Genomic DNA, 13,085 nt, shown 5'->3' on the forward strand with positions numbered 1-13,085 from the left:
CTGCTGTATGCGCACCGCAATATGCGCACCGCAATATGCGCACCGCAATATGCGCACCACAATAAAACACCCTGCTGTGTTTTAGGGTGGCACAAGATCTCACAAGATTAATATGCGTTCAGAAAAAACCTGTGGTGTGGGCAAAAGGCTTGGGATGATAAATAGATGAATCCATCACACAATAAATGAAAATGAATTGCCCGCCTCAATGTATTGCCATGTGCGTGCGTGCCTGTTTTCCTCGGCTTGGGACACCCGTCAGGCAGGAAGAGGGTTCACTCTGTATTGGTTTGCGAACCTTGGTCGTTTGTTCCATAGAACACCGGCATAAACAGAGTGAGCCCTTTTGTCAGTCATACAATCTCATCTCAATCTCAGTCTCAGTCCCGGTGGAGGAGGGGCTGCTAGCATACACACACAAGACACTAGGCTGCAATATATTGGAACATTTTTGGAACATTATCTTACCATTGTACTTTTCTTAAAAGTAATGTTAAAACATCGCCTCGTCTCGTGACACCCCGAGTGTGTATTTGCCACACATGACAGACACGCTACTCGGGCAGCAGCTCCTCGCCGACATCTTCACCCGCAAAGACGTCGTCATCCGCTCGTTTCTTGACCCCCGTCCTGGGTGTGTCTGCAGGTGGTCCTAGTGGGTCCACGTAGGAAGCGTCTGCATGAGGCAAAACACGTGTTCTGTGTGTTGTTGTTGTAGTAGTGAAGTGTCTTCAGAATGAACAGCGCGATGATGAAGGCATCCCACCCAGTTCTTTGGGGCTGCTGCTCTCGTAGGGCTCGTTGGAAGCAGGAAGTGACATCACCTGGGCGCCCAAACGCTCTCCTTTGTTGTTGCTGCTGCTGTGGACGCTGTCTGCAACGCAAATGTTGCAATACAAACAAAATCAACACATGTGGCCGAAAGGGCTACAATCTTCTTCAATTATGCAGGAATTCAATCATCTTTTGGTTCAAAGTATTTTATCATTTAAATCTATTTTTAGATTATTTTCTGTTATGAAACTATCATACCCTTATAAGCATCGGGAAGAACTCTAATAAATACTTTACATTCCATCATTTAATCATCGGGCAATCCAAGCTTAGTTGAAATGTATTAGAATACCATCATTAAGTCACTAATGACCAAAAAACTATTTATACCTTTTTTGTACCAGAACTCCGATTCCAAGATGCTTTTTTTTTTGCGAAAGGCAAAAAGATGTGACACAGGTGCACACTAAAAGATGTCACTATTAGAGCAAGGTGGCAGAAGTGCATTTGATAAGAGCTCGGGGTGCCTCTTTTGCATGGAAATACACACTTGGCAGCAAGGTGGAGGTGCGACAGCGTGGAGGAGTGTAGCGTGCAGGTTACACATCGTAGGAACATTTTAACGCATGCACACATGCACACGCATGCGCACACACAGTTTAGTTCCAAATGTGAAAATTGGAAATATTTCATGGTGTTACATTTGTAAATAAATTCTTATTTGGATTAAAACAAGCCATTTTTGTTTGTATTGTGGTTGAGATGAAATAATATTTGAGTTGTCGCAAAAGCAAAAACTATTTGTGTCAAAGTGAAAGTTATCTTTTTTCTCGTTTCTAGTCGGGAGCTAATGTTTTGCTGAAACTTACCTACGGCCTACTGCTGATTACTATGGAATGGAGAAAGCTTTTCTTGATGGTAGATTCCATGTTTATATAGCCATAGAACACAATGTTCTGTGTGCTTTCAAAAATGAATCAGAATTGTCTAAAATGGCCGGTAATCAAGGTTTGTTTGTTTTTTTAATGGCTGGGATCGAACGAGTTACTAGTGGATATAATAATATTGTATTATTGTATTGTGAGAATTAGTGCTACATCTGCATATTAAGGCTAACGACTTTTGTGGGCTGCATGTTGGACAGACTTAAATGTGGTCTACGGTTGGACTCACCAGGACTGTCAGCGCTGTCTGCTCTCCTGCTTCTGCTGCCCTCTCGCTCAGCCTTTGCCCTCTGGAGAGAGAGAACCAACAAAAAAGAAATCAAATATATTTGACCGGAAATGAGGTGGTGCCATAGAAAAATGCACTATCGTGTTATGTAAACACTGTTTGGTCATTTCTCTTGGAGATGACGAATGCATCTATGACTCGACATGAAAACGCTGCCATTTATTCACAGTGATTATTCATACCTGCTCTCTGAGTTCCTTCATCTTCTCAACCTTCTTCAGCTTGGCGATGTAGTCTTGGACCTCCTTCAGGCCCATGTCCTGACTTAGCCTCACCAGGAAGCGTAGACCTGTTGACAGCAGACACAGTTCTTCTAGCAGTACAAGCGGTCACAAGGTCGATAAACACTGACACAGTACGATTCTTTACATTGAGCGTCGTCTGGAAACCTGCGGTGGACTTCTTTGTATGTTTCTAGGGCTTTTTGGCTGTTTCCTGCCATGGAAAAAGCAAGCATGTAAGAACAAGTGTCCAAAGTCTAACGTAAGCCAACACATGCTTACCGCTTCTTCTGTAACAGCTGGCCACCATGAGCTGCCACCTCACCTCGCTTGGTCTGAGGAACAACACAGCTTCAACCTCATCTCTACTTCATTTTTATTTCACTACATTCTCGTCAAACATCTGCCATGGGACATCCTCACTTCATTTTCATTTCACAACATTATTTTCAGAACTGATGTTAGCAAAAGCGGCACAGCAAGCCACGTGACATCGCTCTCTTCTCCAGTTGGTCAGCACCAGAAAGTAAACAGGAAGCCGACAGGTGACTGAGCAAATACTGTCGTTTGGTGATCACTTGAAAAATGGCATCGGCGATCTCGTAGCCCAACAGCAAAAAGACGAGTGCATTGTCCTCGACACCCTAACCGCTAGCATGCTAAACTGGGGACCCATTTAGTTTAGACCTTCAAGCCGTTCTCTATCGACCAGTCCAGGGTGGACCCCGCCTCTCGCCTGAAGTCAGCTGTGATAGGCTCCAGCATACGCCGCAACCCCAGGATAGGCGGCATAGAAAATGGATGGATTGAAGGTGCTTTCTCCTTGTAGTTACGTCAGCATTATGTCGTTTAGGGTGTGTAAATAGTGTCGTTGTAAACATGCCATAAAGAACGAGCCATTTTTCCGGTTAACGTTGACGCTTGCTCTTAATTCTTATTTGTAAATAAGAATCTGTTCTTAAATTGCTTGCCTGGGTAAATAAAGGCATCAATGCTCAAAGCTGACCAATTGGAGGTTTGAGCGTTGTCACACGGCTTGCTGTGACGCACCACAGGTGCCCTCGTAATTCTTACCAAGCAGAAAGGAGTACGGAAACTATCAAATGTGAAAGCGCCATAAGTGCGACTCACTGTACAAGTATGGCTCTCTCGAAGTACTGAATGGCCTTCTCATAGAGCTGCGTCTGGACATAGTAGGCCGCCAACCACTCAATCACCTCCATGTTGCAAGGGAAGAGTCTGAAGGACTGGACGGTAAGAGCACAGCATGTGACGCGCGCTGATGTCCATCATTGAGCACGCACACAAAGCTTTGTACCTCACAGTAGTAATGCAATGCCTGGGACTTGTCCCCCTCCAGGTCGTGCAGATCCCCCAGTTTGGCCAAAGCCTTGGGGTCATTGGGGACCACGCTGATGACTTGCATCAACCACTCTATAGCCTGCTGGGGGTCTTCCAGAAGCTCATAACTGGCACGCGCTCGTCAAAGGCAAATATGTCAACAAAGAGTGCATGACCACAATAAAGTTATTACAAAGGATTCCTCTGCATCTGGATTCAGTCTGTTGAATCAAGTCAGGTCAGCAAGCCCACAGAGCAAAGTAAACAAGAGCTTTTAAAGTTGGGTTACGAATGCAAAAAAATGGCAACCGATCTACGCAGTCGGCAGCATGTCGAAGGATACGTGTCGGCCAGCTGATACATGACCTCAGCGCTATCCCTAAGAATGGCGTGGAGCTTCAAGAAGCAGTCCAGGGCATCCTCCAGACGATTCAGCTTCTTGTAGGTGAGACCTTGGAAAAAGGAGACATAGCAAGTTTTTTTCTCCACTCTGATATTTGTGGACGGTACGTCTTTCTCCAAACGGGCGTTACCCAGGTTTCGAAGAGCCTCAGTGCAGGAGGAGTCGTTCCTCAGAGCTTCCTTGAAGAACTCTGCTGCCTTCACGTAGTCCTGTTTGACAAACTCGGTGTTGCCCTTGCATACGAAAGCTCCTGGGTTGTAGCGGTCGGCGCTCATAGCCAGATCGGCGTATCGCTCTGCCTGCTCATAGTCCTTTTCCTGGAACAGCACATTACAAAAAGTAGATCTTCCAAGCTTCTCTTTTGGTCTTCCTCGGAACCTGAAGACGAGTTCTACCAGGATAAAGAGGCTGGAGAGGTTGTTGGAGGCGGCGCTCTTCACTCTGCTGTCCTGCTTGGCTACTTCCTTCAGGATTTTCATTGCCTTGACGACATAAGAAAAGGTGTCTGGTCTCAAAGTGGAAGGACTGTCTCGTTAAAAGGAGCTTCTCACCTGGTCAAAGTGCATCTGCCTGAAAAAGGTCATGGCCTTTTTTAACTGCAAGTCGTTGGCCAGCTGCACATACTGGGAGCTCTTCACCAAATCAACACACCTTTTAAAGACAAACAACAATCTGTTGGCATTATATTTCTTGTCATCTTCCTCCATGGTACTGTATATATGTATATATGTATGTATATACTTGTATATATTCACTGCACGGTTAGAAGTCAAATATCTGATATTTATTCATTTGAATGTGTGCATTGGATATATGCCTTTATGTTGAAGAAATGCCTTCAATTTCTCTAAAATGCACATTGGACATGTCATTATATGACAGGTGATTAAAAAAAACCCACAGTGGCCCACTGTGGGGTTTTTTTTGCATAAAGTTATTTTTTTTTAATGACAATGACTTAAAACGTAATGACAATAAAGATGAGACGGTTTAAGAAGCCTTGTTTTGAAAGGCTTCATTCTTGAGACAAACAAACCAGTCAAATCCGCTAGCGAAGGAAGCCTCGATGGCTGGAGCGATGAGCTTGGCGGCCGTCATCACGTACTTCTCAGCCCGAGCTTTCCTGTGTTAGCATACAGGGTGGAAGTGGTGATTTGTACGGGAAAATACCGTTTAAATACCGTGTATTTCAATAAACTTTTCTTACAATTCTCTCTCCATTTGGTGGAGCTTGTCATCCTTAATGGCCTCAATCAACATGTTTGATTTGATGTCATCCTGAAGGACAGGATGAAACCTTGAAACATCACAGTGGAATGGTATTGAATGACTTCTTTTTTCTCGTCAAATTATGACTTCAACTCAACTTTATTCACGTATTACAACATTTTTGCACAATTCTTTTTTTTCTCATTATATTTAGTCTTGTCGAAAATAGTTTTAATATTTCAACTTTGTAAAAAAACGTTTCTTTTCTTTTAAAACCTAATCTGTGATTTCTTATAACAATAACTTTATTTTCAACATTTTGATGTTATTGTCCGAGAATGTTTCTGAATGCTTTCTGTTTCCATAACCGCTGTTTTCCAGTTTCATTTCATTTTTAGAAGGTGCCGAGGGCCACACTTTCCCTGGTATAAACGAGCTACAAGCACACTCACGTTAGCCGAGATGTACTTGTCATCATCGTCGATGCCCAGCGGGACAGAGAGGAGCTTCTGGAAGGCGTTCTTCATGCCATCCCCGTCTCTTGTGGCGTAGTAGCACAGGACGAGGTTGTAGCCGGTCCTGATGTTGGGACTCTTGCTCATGATGTGCTCGAAAGACGTGATGGCGTCCGAGTACTGGCCCAGCAGGACAAAGACGGTGCCGATGTTCTGCATGATCTTGATCCTCATCTCCTTGTAGTCGTCTGAGATGTGGTCCAGCGCCATCCGGTAGAATTTAATGGCTTTGGGATAGTTCTCCTGCTTGACAAAGATGTTGGCCATGTTGACCTTCAAACGTCCTGCAGGGGAAGCAGAAAACACCAACCTTGTGATGGGATGAAGGGGTACGAATACTTGGCCAAAGCAAAGTCAAGTCCAACCTTTCGCTCACCTGCGTTGGGGAACATCTTGTTCTTCACAATGAGCTGGTAGCTACTCAGGGCCTCTGGATACATCTCATTGTTTTCATACTGGTTAGCCAGGTTGAGAAGAACCTGGCAAAGACAACAACAAACATCAGGACCCAGTCAAGTCCAGGGGGTTCAGCATAGAAATCCCGAACTTAAAGAGTTTTGGGAGTCAGAACAGCTGATCCGAGTTAATTCGCTCAATGTCCAGTTTTTTGACTCTGCATGACCACAATAAGGAACCATCACCAGTGGGTCCCTGATACAAGCAAAGAAAAGCCAAAAATCGTATGGAACATGACTGAGTTTCAGTGCAGTATTTTATTGATTTAACGTATTTCTTTGCAGGAGGTTTATGGGTGTAGTGAAGGAGGACACGAGAGAGAGATGCAGAAGACAGGCTTGGATGGAGGAGATTGGTTTGCTGTGGCGACCCCCGAAGGGAAAAGCCCAAAGAGGAAGAAGACTTCGTAGCCCACTGGCGAACACTGAATTTCTTTTCTATGTCTGGCGAGGATGGCGTACTTACAGCATACGTCAGATCTATGTTGATTTGTTCTACGTTGCCAGACTGCTCCCTCTGCCTCACCAGCGCTCTCTCCTTCCTCTCAGCCTCTTTGGCTTTTTCTAGAGCCTGGCATCACACAACACGAGCGGCAGTCCGCATGAGGATGAAGCGGACTTGGAAAGAGATGTGTCTGACCAGTTGGGAGTTGCCCACGCTGTGTGCCATGCAGCTCTCCGTCGTCAAGTCGTTGACTTTCTTCTCCAACATCTTGATCTTCTCCTCAGGCCTGTAACACCACACCACAGCAATCCCAGCCTACCGGCAATTCCACGGAGAGGTGATTGTGACAGGAACAGCTTGAATAGAAAGCTCACGTGTCGTCTTTCTTTTCTTCAAGTGGGGGTGCTGGGCCTCTGGACTGGCCCAGAGGGTCAAAGACAGAAGCTAAAGACACAATCCAGTTAATCCTACTAACAGTGTACGCTTCTGATGGCAGGCGTAATTTGCACAGAGGATGGGGGTTAGTGAGCATGTTTACCCTGGGTCTATGTTTACCCTGACTCCTTTTAAAAAGTCAATGATCCAATAAATAAATCAATAAACCCCCCCTGACGGTAGAGCCAAAGTTACGCCCTTGGCTGATGGTAATGCTGTACGTCCGTACAACAGGAATACTCACAGCGGGTGGGGGAGGACGAGTAACCTGCTGCGCTGATGGCCGACATGGGGCGAGCTGCGCCACTCTGCTCAAGTCCAACACATCAATCCAAACAATCACAAGTAGAGCAGACACTGTAAATGTCGTCATTTCATACTGCCGAATATTAGCTCCAATATTCAGCTCCTCCTTTTACCTGCACAGCTCCCGTCACGGCTCTGCTACCTGATGACGGCATGGGCGTCCTCGACTGCAAACAGCAAGCACACGTCAGCAGATATGATTCCATTCACGTAGCTATCAACATACGCTCCAAACACCCGTGCCTAAATCATTGGACAGAAATGATCGATCATATCAGCGTGCAGATGCTCCTTGCCTGCCTGTCAGTATGACAATTATTCTCTTACAGTATTACAGCATTTCACTTGTCAGATTTCAACTTTTTCCTTCTAGTTAGTACAAAATGCCACAGCACCACTCCTCACCAGGACGTCTAAATCCCAGCATATTCCTCCAGTACTGGCTAACCTGCACTGGTTCCCAGTTCCTTTAAGATTCTTGTTTACAAATATGACATGGGTTGGCACCTTCCTATCTAGTTGTACCCTGTGCTCCGTCAAGAACCCTACGCTCACAACACGCCCCTCTTTTGACAATCCCGAGAGCCAGAAAGAAGTGTGGGGGATCTCGAGCCTTTCTCTTGGGGCTCCAACGTAGTGGATGCTCTACCTGTTCATATTAGAGCTGCTACCTTTAGTCCCGACTTAAGACTTATTTCTACACTTTAGCGTTTAGTTAAAAATATTCCCTGCCTGTTTGACTGCCGCTCCTTCTCTCTCTCTGGCGATCATCCCAAGACCCACGCCTGACCACCTCTCCTGATGGCTTTACATCTTGGACCTGGACTATTACTCTCTGTTTATATCTCATTGTCACGTCACCCTCTCCACATCCATTGCAGCCTGGTCATCCTGGGGGGGGGGGGGGGGGGGGGGGTTCCCCCATCTGCGGTCCCTTCTTAAGCTTTCTTTTTCCCTAACGGGTTTGGAGTTTTTCCTTGCCTTGATGGGAGTTCAGACCAGGGGATGTGGTCTATGGTCTATCATCTACTGTTGCCAGCTTGTTAAGCCCTTTGAGGCTCTTTTGTGATTAAGGGCTATACAAATAAACTTGACTTGACTCCAGAGAAGGTCGGAGGGAGCTGCATTGTGTCTTTGTAGATGTGGAGAAAGCCTAGGACAGGGTGCCTAGAGAGGAACTGTGGTATCGTAAGAGGAAGTCTGGAGGGACAGAGAAGTATGTTCAAGTGCTGCAGGACATGTATGAGGACGGGAAGACAGGGGGAAGATGTGCTGGAGGTGGGACAGAGGACTTCTAGGTGGAGCTGTTGTCTACTGTGTTTAATCATCTTTTATGTCTTCTACAAGTGCAGTTTTTGCCTTTTGGTGCAAGTCAGGATACCCGGCACCTAGTAGGACCAATATTTAGTGCTCGGGACAGAAGAAAGCAAATCTCAGTCTTATTGTTGTTAATGCTGAGCATTCCCTGTCCGGTCGGGAATAAAGACCCACATAAAAGTTTGTGTTCGGTCCAGTCCTTCCATCGACCCGGCCACATACATTTTATCGATGACAGAAAATGTTTGCTTTTTTCGGACTGAATTGTCTTAATGTTACATGTATAATCACATAAAAATGACAATAATTCTGTCGTAATTCTCACAGCATTTTTCTTGTAAACTTTATTGCTACTTTTTCTTGTATTATTTACATGTATTGTAAAATGAATACATTGTTCTGAAATGATACCTTTTCTGTTAATACTACAATTTTATTCTCCTAATATTGCGACTAGAATCACATCAGCATTTTGTTGTTTTTGTTCCAACTAGTCCCACTTCCTGTTTGTAAATGTTCTTCTCGTAGTTAGGACTTTATGCATTAACATTAGAACTTTTTCTGCAACCTAATTTTCCAACAATTACACTTTTGTAATTGACTTTTTATAAAATAACATTTCGACTTTATGCTACTAAAATGACAATATTCCAGTTAATGAAAAGTTTTTCCTCAGAATATTTTGAGTTTATTCTTTTTTCTGATGTGTTTTTTGTTGTTGTTCAGGTATACAGTATAGTAAGAATGTGGCGCAGGCCCATTTACAAAAAAAACCCAACCACCTTTGGACACCCCTGTTTTAAACATTGGCATTTGAGGGCTTTTGCCGTGTGTGTGCCAGCTGTTATTATGTACTGTATCCCAAGATGGCGTACTTACTCCAGATGAAGAACTTAAAGGTCGCCCCCCTGTATTAATGTCAGGAAGACGTGCGGTGCTCTAGAAAATGTGGAGGAAAAGAGTTGTTTTTTGGACAATCTTGTGTATAGCACATGTTTCAAATGTTTTGCAATAAGAACACACACACACACACACCGACTGCATGAAGGATTTCCTTCCATGACTGCTCCTGACTGCTTCTTGAAAGCCCATATCAGCGTCCAGCTCCTTTAAGAAAAGGATCAGCATTGAGGCTTTGTGGCTTTTAATGACTACCACCATAAAAGGGAAAGACGCACCTTGCAGTCAAACAATGGACTGTAGTCATTGTAGCCGGAGTAGAGGTCATCCTCTTCTATTGCAAGATGTCGCTTGTTCATTGTCTTTATTTCGGGTGAGAGCCTCTCGCTGATATAAAGTCGAGGCCACTGTCGCATTCCAGAAATGGAGGCCTTTATGATGTCATCATTTTGAACCTTCATTCCGCCGAGCAGCTGCTGTGATGTCACGTGACCCTAGACGATGCAATCAGTTTGTGGACATGCAGGGAGGTGTGTGTGTGTGTGTGTGTGTGTGTGTGTGTGTGTGTACAAAAGTGGGTAGGTGGGCAGGGTCACAATGTCAATAATGTGCCTTTTTTCTTATTTAGAAATGGAATATTTTCCTAGTTAGAGCAGAGAAAACCTGCTCACAACCTTCTAAAGACATGTTTTTAACGTTAGAGCCCTCTAGACATGAAATAACACCCCTATAGCCACCTTTACACATGTATTACCGAATATGATAAACATATTAGCCATAAATAAGACGTAAGGCTCACACGCCAACATTGGAAGAGTTCCTTTTTACATTCGTTTTTGCCGGCGTTCATCCGTGTGTTCAAAATAACTTGAAAAGTTCGACATGGATTTGGGATGAAATTGTAGGAAATTAGATATGGAAGAACTGATTACACTTTGGATCACCGTCTGGATCCAGGAAGTTTTTCAAGGATTCTCTAACATTGCGAGAGATTGGACCATTTTTGGCAACTGCATATAAAGTCATAAAAAAATGGTACTGGATACTGAGTACTGGGAGGAAAAAAAACTACATGTATCAAAGACTGATCCAGATAATGGAATCATTCTGGATACTAGGATCCAGAATGTGAAAAGAAAATAGGGTGCTTTGGAATTGTCATCATAGAAGACGAGGTCTTTTGACGCTCTTGAGTGCTTTTCTAGTTGTTTATTGTTCTGGACTGCGTACATCCTGCAGTGGCTATCGTTCCATTCCAGTGAAGAATACTACAAGCACGTCTTTGAATCCTGCCTTATTTTTTCTATTTTCACTCATTTTGTCATCCTTCTCATTGCAACTGCTTAAGTTAGGCCAAGAATAAGTCCCATTTGCTTCAATATTCATACTTTTAAAGTAAGAACAGGTATAACACCTGCAAATTGTGAAGAATATTGACATTTTTTGGCCAAATCCATTCTCTGCAACCGCTATTGGTAACATATGCACAAGATGAATGCGTTGATGCAGAACATGCTTGCATTTGATGGTTGAACGTGTTGTTGGGACCAAAGCTCTCATTTAGTCATTTAGCGGGGTGTGTGGAGGCGCTTGGGGCCCGGGCAGGATGGACTGCCCAGGCAGTCACAGACATGACGAAACACTGTATCAATAGTAGAGAATACTAGGAAAGCAAAGTCTGCTTATTTGAATTGGTTGGACAAAAGTGAGTAACAGTACACTAACCTCTCAGGCAGCGTCAACCAAAGGCGAACACTAGCTTTGCAAAGGCTGAATGTTTCCCCTAACTTGTATTTCATGCCGTATGTGATGTTCTGATTGAGTCACATGTTAGACTCCATCTTCAGCCCACTCGCTTGCTTCCTGCTACCGAGAAGGACCTGGCAGCTTTGGGCTCCGTTCTCCAAGACTCCAGGCTCTGGTTGCCATTCTGGATGAGCCTGTCTTTGTCCAGAAGAGGCACACACGTGCACCCCACGGCGATGGAGACGTACACCTCGGAGTAGGAGTGGCGGCCCCCGACACAAGAACCGGACCTCCTGAGTATGACGGAGGGAGCGTAGACAGGCGTACTGCGGTACTGGTCGCTCTCCTGGCGGTCAGGTCCGGTCAGACAGCCCTTACACAAGCAGTAGGCCTCTGGGATGTGGCGCGGGTATCTGCTTGGGTCATAGGAGATCCTGCACACAGTTGTAGCATGGGGAGTGTTGTTTATATTTAATACAGAGCAAAGATTTCCTGGTCCGGTTCCCCTGGGAACATAACTCATCAGGTTAGGTAGCATTAGTATGTACTAGTATCTCCTAGTACAATTTGGAAATATGTTGCTTTTGTGACAGATATCAGCTAGTGAAGCGAAATATTGCATAAGTCCACCACAAATGTGAGTGTGAATGCTTGTCTCTGCTTGTCTATATGTGCGCTGCCACTGGCTGGCCCAGGGTAGCTGGGATAGGCTCCGGCATAGCCCGCGAGCCGAGTGAGGATAAGCGGCATGAAAAACGGATGGCTGGACAAACAGCGACATCAGGTGGCAGACCACCATAAAGTAGTCTGCTTCGTTTATGGGTTTATTTTTATCCTTCGCATATAAAAACAGTTTGAATGTTCTAATGTTAAGTTCCCAAGTCGTGAAAAAAAACATGGAGGAGCTACGACCTGTACGCCCAGGGCGAGACGCTAAGCAGGTTGACAGGAAGGCGGCTCTTGCTGTCGGCCGGCGGGGACGGCGCGGTCCCGGGGCAGTTCAGGTTGACTTTGTCCCGGGGCTCCAGCTGCAGGGCGTGGTGGAAGGCACTCAGCACGCCGACAGAGAGACGCCCGAACATCTGCTCCAGGATCTCCTCCGGGAGGTCCAAGCACGAGCGAGTCCGCGGGACCTTCTTCCTCACGCGGCCGCCCACCGCGGCGAGGGCGGCGACGTGGAGAAGCAGCAGTGCCGCCAACAGGACACGGAACCCACGCCGCATGACAGGTGTCCTCGAGCCCGAGTAGGAAATCCTCCCCGATGTTCTCGCCTTGAGACGCGGGACGGCACTTGTACTTTGGAGGTAGCTCCTGCGGGTGAATATCACATTGTAATAACAAGCCACTCCGGCGTGGACACAGTGGGACCATCTGTCCACGGTCTCATTTCAAATGCTGCCTTCCACCAAAATGCTTGTAAAGTCGGATCCAAATCAAAGTGAGGTTCTGTCTTCTTGCCAGCACATCCAGCCCTGCTAATAAAACATCCAGCGTGGGAGTGGGCGGTCCAAACTGCAGCTGCGTGGCTGCTTTCGGGATCAAATGTACAGAGACTTTCACATCATAATTCGGGTCTTTTTTTCAGCCACTCCGCCATGTCCACACTTAGACACGATAACGGTCGTGATTTTCCATGGACCGAGTGGTATTGGTGTTGATGTCGCTGGTTAGAAGACGTAGCTATAGCTAGCTATGCTTAAAGGGTAGTGGGGTAGCTAGAAGTGATGACAACACGGCATGCCAGCATGATCAGCAGAGTTCATGGACCGGGCGGTATGGGCATGG

General features: G+C 45.5%; 2 protein-coding genes across 3 annotated transcripts; both read right to left on the reverse strand.

The window, feature by feature from the left end:
* Window positions 1-530: 530 nt before the first annotated feature.
* LOC131136338 (intraflagellar transport protein 88 homolog) lies at window positions 531-11,421 on the reverse strand. Its single transcript, XM_058083080.1, has 25 exons — window positions 11,280-11,421; window positions 9,833-10,048; window positions 9,690-9,761; window positions 9,534-9,593; window positions 7,451-7,504; window positions 7,276-7,339; window positions 6,971-7,040; window positions 6,792-6,882; window positions 6,618-6,722; window positions 6,073-6,175; window positions 5,634-5,980; window positions 5,180-5,250; window positions 5,009-5,095; window positions 4,524-4,623; window positions 4,368-4,454; window positions 4,103-4,289; window positions 3,913-4,021; window positions 3,547-3,697; window positions 3,360-3,475; window positions 2,511-2,563; window positions 2,377-2,442; window positions 2,190-2,296; window positions 1,948-2,008; window positions 767-874; window positions 531-676 (listed from the first exon to the last, which is right to left on the reverse strand). Exons 2-25 carry the CDS (start codon window positions 10,013-10,015, stop codon window positions 555-557), a joined length of 2,574 nt encoding a protein of 857 aa, XP_057939063.1. The 5' UTR covers window positions 10,016-10,048; window positions 11,280-11,421; the 3' UTR covers window positions 531-554.
* On the reverse strand, window positions 9,901-13,068 carry il17d (interleukin 17d). 2 transcript variants are annotated; one of them, XR_009131733.1, is made up of 3 exons: window positions 12,213-13,068; window positions 11,280-11,734; window positions 9,901-10,048 (listed from the first exon to the last, which is right to left on the reverse strand). XR_009131733.1 is itself a non-coding variant. In XM_058083099.1 (2 exons), the coding sequence occupies exons 1-2, from the start codon at window positions 12,521-12,523 to the stop codon at window positions 11,398-11,400; spliced, it is 648 nt and encodes a 215-aa protein (XP_057939082.1). In that variant the 5' UTR covers window positions 12,524-13,068; the 3' UTR covers window positions 10,069-11,397. The 2 variants fall into 2 exon arrangements, 1 of the variants encoding a protein (XP_057939082.1); XM_058083099.1 differs by lacking the exon at window positions 9,901-10,048 and having other exon boundaries at window positions 10,069-11,734.
* Between the last annotated feature and the right edge of the window lie 17 nt (window positions 13,069-13,085).

This window comes from Doryrhamphus excisus, chromosome 9, assembly GCF_030265055.1.
Source record: "Doryrhamphus excisus isolate RoL2022-K1 chromosome 9, RoL_Dexc_1.0, whole genome shotgun sequence".
NCBI lineage: Eukaryota > Metazoa > Chordata > Actinopteri > Syngnathiformes > Syngnathidae > Doryrhamphus > Doryrhamphus excisus.

Excerpts from the sequence above, each read along its gene's own strand:
- il17d (XM_058083099.1), bottom strand. The coding sequence starts at position 12,523 with ATGCGGCGTGGGTTCCGTGTCCTGTTGGCGGCACTGCTGCTTCTCCAC. Across the intron at positions 11,735-12,212 it reads GTCTCGCCCTGGGCGTACAG|GATCTCCTATGACCCAAGCA; the intron begins GTCGTAGCTCCT and ends AACTGTGTGCAG.
- LOC131136338 (XM_058083080.1), bottom strand. The coding sequence starts at position 10,015 with ATGAAGGTTCAAAATGATGACATCATAAAGGCCTCCATTTCTGGAATG. Across the intron at positions 6,723-6,791 it reads GCGTGGGCAACTCCCAACTG|GCTCTAGAAAAAGCCAAAGA; the intron begins GTCAGACACATC and ends GTGTGATGCCAG. Across the intron at positions 3,698-3,912 it reads ATGTATCAGCTGGCCGACAC|TTATGAGCTTCTGGAAGACC; the intron begins GTATCCTTCGAC and ends AGCGCGTGCCAG.